Here is a 6,449-nt window from a genome sequence, read left to right as displayed (position 1 = left end):
AAACGATACTGCACCTGTTACTCCATGCGATACTGCACCTGTTACTCCATGCGATACTGCACCTGTTACTGCAAGTGATACTTCACCTGTTACTGCACACAATACTTCACCTGTTACAGTGAGAGATACTGCACCTGTTGCCATATGTAACAATACTAGTGTTAGCATCTATTTTCTGAACAAAACCCTGTTATCCTTTAACTTGCATACTTCGAAATACAATCACTGTTAACCCTTTGTGGATTTTGTGTAAGCTGCTTCCTTAACCTGGGTATCCTACTCCTGGCCCCACCCACAAGCTGATTGGGCTTCCTGTCATGTGACAGTCTCACGTGGGTTTGCACTGAACTCAGTTTGGCCCAAACTCACATGAGGCTGTCACATGACAGCAGGCTGCCACCCCAATCAGCTGTGGTCATGGAATTCCCCACCCCCGCATGTAACAAAGGGGCAGGCATGTTGGTGACATCATTGTGGACAATGCTAATGAACAATATATGTCCATGTGGCCATAATGGGTCAATGATGTCACCAGCATCCCCGCTCCTTTATGATAAAGACTGTTTCCCTTGTTATGGGAGGATGATAAATTCCATGGCCGCAGCTAACTGGGCCTCCTGTCATGGGTTCAGACCAAAATTTAGCTCATCACTAGTTACGGAAATCCATCATGACCAGAAATAATCTTTTACTTTATATTACATTTAATAAAATCTGATTGGATGATAACCACATGGATGCAATAACTTTTGATGTCTTTACAGGAGAACAAGATGTCCAACGTCAGTGATGAGACGGAACCAAAGGGCTTTTACACCCATGAGCATTTGTTTACTATCATACTCTTATCTTTCACGACCCTCGTAGGCGTCCCCGGCAATGCTCTGGTGCTTTGGGTTACCGGAGTGAAGATGAAGCGGACCATGACTACCATTTGGTTTTGGAACCTTGCTGTGGCCGATATCATCTGCTGCTTGTTTCTCCCATTCACTATAGTGCAGTTCTTCTACGGAGAATGGCTGTACGGTCCCGTGCTCTGTAAGATGATTCACTTCATTGTTCCATGGAACATGTTCACCAGGGTCTTCACCTTGGTGGCTATCAGTGTTGACCGTTGCATCCTGGTTGTCCAACCCATTTGGGCCCGAAATCACCGAGGAGTACGAACGGCGTGGATGACCTGCTTGGCTATTTGGACCTTGTCCTCCCTGATGTGTCTACCTAAAGTCCTGTACCAAAGAATCTACACTCCTGACAACAAAACTTTTTGCTATTCTGAAGAGCACATAATAGAGCCCACCACTTACATTAATATGGTTTTTGGTTTTCTGCTTCCATTCCTAATCATTTCTGCCTGTTACATTTCTGTGGCTTTTATATTACACAATAGAAGAGCTACAGAAGTTGGTAATAAAATCATCAAGGTGTCTTTAGGGATCATAGTCGCATTTTTCATCACCTGGGCCCCCTACCACATCATGGGTGTAGTCCTGCTATTCACTGTAAGTGATGTAGCGCTCATCCTAGATCTGTTCTCACTGTCTCTGGCCATGTTCAATAGTTGCATCAACCCAATTCTCTATGTCTTCATGGGGAAAGATATGAAGGATAAGGTGAAACATTCTATTTCAGAGCTCATGCAAAGTACACTTACTGAAAGCCTATCAAAAACACGACCTGAGAGTAATCAGCACATTGGAGCGGACGACGTGCCGCTACAGTGAAGATCTCATTGTAAAATGTGCCAAAGGATGATTGCCAAGACAATTGAAGGAAGACCTCTGTGTGAATGCTTAAGAATCAACTAGTGATTGTGGTCAACTGCAACTGCAGGAAATCTTATCAGGGCATTCTAGGGTGGCTGTACATGGGCAGATATCTTGTACAAGTCACATGTCATCGAGGCCTACTGCTGTTTGACTGACGCGGCCAATGGGTGTTGGCGGCACACACATAAGGTCTAGGCTGCCGAACCTACGTGCTTAAATCGCATTGATATATCCCATGCTTATGAAAACCCTGGTCTTCAGGGACAACTTTCTCAAGTGCCTGGTATTCCCTCCTCCTACCAAGATAGGAAAGCCTCACCCTTATTGCCCAAGGAGCTAGAAGATAGAGCAAATTTCTACATTTTACATTTTGTCAATTAGCTTCAGCCAATTCAGTCAATTACAGTCCAATGGAAAGTAATTACAGGCTTGTCTCTAGGGAATGGGTGTCCAACCTGTGGCCCTCTAGCTGTTGTGAAACTCCAAGTCCCATCATGCCTCTGCCTTTGGAATTTACAAATGTACTTGTCAGCCTTATATTGCTTCGTAGGTCTGCAACAGCTGGAGGGCACAGTTCGAGCACCCATGCTCTAGGGGCAAAATTTGTTTGGTCAGGTTGGGGTATCCTGGTTGATTGTTTCCTCCATAAGCCCTAAAAAATTTTCCTCAAATATACATGGACAAGCAGCAGTGACGGTTGGTGGTCAAAATTTTTTTTGGGGGGGGGGGGGTGCAAACATACTGAAAAATACTGAACCCATCAATTGCAGCTTCACTGTGTCTATCAAATGCAGCCATTGTGCCCCATCATATGGCAGCCATTTGTGCCGTCAAATGCAGCCACTTGGGCTCGTCATATGCAGCCACTTGGGCTCGTCAAATGCAGCCACTTGGGCTCGTCAAATGCAGCCACTTGGGCTCGTCAAATGCAGCCACTTGTGCCCATCATATGCAGCCACTTGTGCCCATCATATGCAGCCACTTGTGCCCATCATATGCAGCCACTTGTGCCCAGTATATGCAGCCACTTGTGCCCATCAAATGCAGCCAGGCATGTCCCCTGGCTTGCTTGTCACTTCACTAACCCCCCCATGGACGGTCCGGTGGCACTTACCGCTCATGTGGTGGGGATCTGCTCCTCATTGGCAGTGATGGGGCTCTCCTCCTCGGCGGCTCTCCCCCTCAGCGGGAAGCGGTGGCTGCAGCTCCTATGTCCGCTCTGTGACCTTTGGGTCTTTTTCCTTTCTCCAACCAGGGAGGGGGGGGGTCCTCTTTTTTGGGACAACCCTGCAAGAACTTGGAGGACCGGCTTTCAGCAGGTCTCTATAGAGCAGTAAAAAGAAATTGTAAAAGCGAGCTCAATAGTAAATAAATAGCTAAATCCCTCTGAAGGGTGAAACCAACACTCTGAAGAGCCAGTTCAGTACCAGTTCTATGCCGATGACACCCAAATCTGTCTACTCCTCATCTCACTGCTTCAGCCTCCTCTCGCATTACTAACTAACTACTAACGGACATATCAGCATTGATGTCAACGCTTCCTTAAACTGAATCTCTCTAAACCCGAGCTCATAATATTCCCTCCCGCCTGTGCCCCCCTTCATGACTTTTCCATCAAGATCAATAATGCAGCCATCAATCCCTCCCCCCATGCCTAGGTGTAATCCTAGACTCTGACCTGTCCTTTCAGTCCCAAAGCCAATGGTTGTGAAAAGCTTGTAGACATCACCGGCGCAACATCTCTCAATTCTCCCCTTTTTAACTAATGAAACCACCAAGCTCCTCATTCACCCACTTCAATTTAATGTCCTCTACCCCTCTCTGCCAATCCCTCCGCTGGCTTCTATTCAGTGTCCTCCACCCCTCTCTGCCAATCCCTCCACTGGCTTCTATTCAGTGTCCTCCACCTCTCTCTGCCAATCCCTCTGCTGGCTTCCATTTAGTGTCCTCTACCCCTCTCTGCCAATCCCTCCACTGGCTTCTATTCAGTGTCCTCTACCCCTCTCTGCCAATCCCTCTGCTGGCTTCCATTTAGTGTCCTCTACCCCTCTCTGCCAATCACTCCGCTGGCTTCTATTCAGTGTCCTCCACCCCTCTCTGCCAATCCCTCCGCTGGCTTCCATTCAGTGTCCTCCACCCCTCTCTGCCAATCCCTCCGCTGGCTTCCATTTAGTGTCCTCCACCCTTCTCTGCCAATCCCTCCGCTGGCTTCCATTCAGTGTCCTCTACCCCTCTCTGCCAATCCCTCCGCTGGCTTCCATTTAGTGTCCTCCACCTTTCTCTGCCAATCCCTCCGCTGGCTTCCATTCAGTGTCCTCTACCCCTCTCTGCCAATCCCTCCGCTGGCTTCCATTTAGTGTCCTCCACCTTTCTCTGCCAATCCCTCCGCTGGCTTCCATTTAGTGTCCTCTACCCTTCTCTGCCAATCCCTCTGCTGGCTTTCATTCAGTGTCCTCTACCCCTCTCTGCCAATCCCTCCACTGGCTTCCATTTAGTGTCCTCTACCCTTCTCTGCCAATCCCTCTGCTGGCTTTCATTCAGTGTCCTCTACCCCTCTCTGCCAATCCCTCCACTGGCTTCCATTTAGTGCCCTCTACCCCTCTCTGCCAATCCCTCCGCTGGCTTCAATTCAGTGTCCTCCACCCATCTCTGCCAATCCCTCCACTGGCTTCCATTCAGTGTCCTCCACCTCTCTCTGCCAATAACTCCACTGGCCTCCATTCAGTGTCCTTCACCCATCTCTGCCAATAACTCAGCTGGCTTCCATTCAGTGTCCTCCACCCCTCTCTGCCAAACCCTCCACTGGCTTCTATTCAGTATCCTCCACCTCTCTCTCTGCCAATCCCTCCACTGGCTTCCATTCAGTGTCCTCCACCCCTCTCTGCCAAACCCTCCACTGGCTTCTATTCAGTATCCTCCACCTCTCTCTCTGCCAATCCCTCCACTGGCTTCCATTCAGTGTCCTCCACCCCTCTCTGCCAATCCCTCCACTGGCTTCTATTCAGTGTCCTCCACCTCTTCTCTGCTAATCCCTCCACTGGCTTCCACTCAGTATCCACCACCCCTCTCTGCCAATCCACTGCCTTCCACCAAGAATACAATTCAAAATACTAACAAAAACATACAAAGCCATCCATTACTTTGCCCTGAACTACATTACCAACCTTGTCTCAAAATATCACCCTCTGTGCTCCTTCCAACACCTCCTTCTCTCTAGCTTGAACATCATCTCCTCCCATGCTCATCTCCAAGACTTCTAAGACTTCTAAAAAACCCAGTGGCAGCCCCTCCATAGCCCCCCACCCCCCCATCAATGCTTTTGGCCGGCCGTTTGTATTCCAATGGGGTTTTCTTTTTTTAAGCACATGATTAGAGCCAGAGGCTCTAATAAGCTTGAAATGGTGGGCTCCGGACGCAGCTGCGTGACAATAGTGAATGAATATTCGCCATTGTAACACTGATTCTCCTCCCAGCCAATCAGGAAGCGGCCCCTGAGACCCGTCACCCAATTGGCCGAAATGGAGATCTGATTGGATTGGCCGCCATTAGGAGACACAGGGGAAGTGAGGAAGCAGCTGCGTGACAATAGTGAATGAATATTCGCCATTGTAACACTGATTCTCCTCCCAGCCAATCAGGAAGTGGCCCCGTCACCCAATTGGCCGAAATGGAGATCTGATCGGATTGGCCGCCATTAGGAGACACAGGGGAAGTGGGAAGTGAGGAAGAAGCTGCCCGCAGCACAGAGAGAAGCCGCCACCACCCGCCACTGACTGACTGACTGACCTGGGGGAGGGGGGTGCTGCCTGTGACCCAGGGGGGAGATATGGTGGTGGATTGTTTGCTTCCCCCCTCAAAAAAAAAAAAAAAACACACCAGCCACTACTGGCAAAACCTCTCCCACGTTCTAGAACTTTCAACTCCAATCTACCTTTATGTCTCCGACTCTGCCCACCTTTAGGTGATCCCTGAATATGCATATCTTCAGGGACGTCTACCTGGCCTCCACCTAAAGACTGAACTTTTACTTTCTCCATCAACTCATCCAACCTCCCCCTCCCCCTGCCCCTTTATAATCTTTGGTAACTGACTGACGCCACATAAATCCTGTATAATAATAATAATTTCCATTTGGTCATGTGGTCTTTGTTGGAATGGGGGTTCAGCCCATCTGAACTCTGATCTTCCTTTTGTAAATGATACTTTGTAACCAATCTAACAATCAATCAGTTTATCAATAATTGTATTATAGACCTCAGACACCGACCAAAGAATCTACTTCTGGACTGCTTGAGGCTGGTCTGCATTCGCTGTTCTTCCAAAATTGCTTTTCTATATATTTATAGAGGATTGTATAATGTATCTGTAGAGTGTCATGACTTATACAAATTTGATTGTAAGCTGGCTCAGATATTTCATGCATCCCATAAACATAATATAAAGTGTAATATTGAAATAAATACGAAAATGTTTGAAAAATTTGAGCGTGTTTTTTAATTCTTTACTTTAATTTTCCTAGGGAGATAAAACAATACAGTAAAGGGAGTAGACAAGGATCAGAGGTCTTCACCTCATAAACTTCACCCCAAAATATTGTAAGTCTCATTAAACAGATAAGGTGCATGTGATAAAAGGGGGGACATTTTATAGAGATGAAGCCACAAAGCTAGTTGGGGGTCT

General features: G+C 47.7%; 1 protein-coding gene across 1 annotated transcript; it reads left to right on the top strand.

Annotated features, from left to right (window-relative positions):
- Positions 1 to 737: 737 nt before the first annotated feature.
- LOC143973595 (C3a anaphylatoxin chemotactic receptor-like) lies at positions 738 to 2,108 on the top strand. Its single transcript, XM_077474447.1, has one exon. It carries the CDS (start codon positions 753 to 755, stop codon positions 1,722 to 1,724), a length of 972 nt encoding a protein of 323 aa, XP_077330573.1. The 5' UTR covers positions 738 to 752; the 3' UTR covers positions 1,725 to 2,108.
- The last annotated feature ends 4,341 nt before the right edge of the window (positions 2,109 to 6,449 follow it).

Source organism: Lithobates pipiens, unplaced genomic scaffold (genome assembly GCF_037356315.1).
Source record: "Lithobates pipiens isolate NorthernLeopardFrog02 unplaced genomic scaffold, aLitPip1_a1.2 Scaffold_84, whole genome shotgun sequence".
NCBI classification, from domain to species: Eukaryota; Metazoa; Chordata; class Amphibia; order Anura; family Ranidae; genus Lithobates; species Lithobates pipiens.
This window is presented reverse-complemented; position numbering and strand designations above follow the sequence as displayed.

What these genes read in the sequence shown, in the direction of transcription:
- LOC143973595 (XM_077474447.1), top strand. Translation starts at nt 753, where the DNA reads ATGTCTTTACAGGAGAACAAGATGTCCAACGTCAGTGATGAGACGGAA.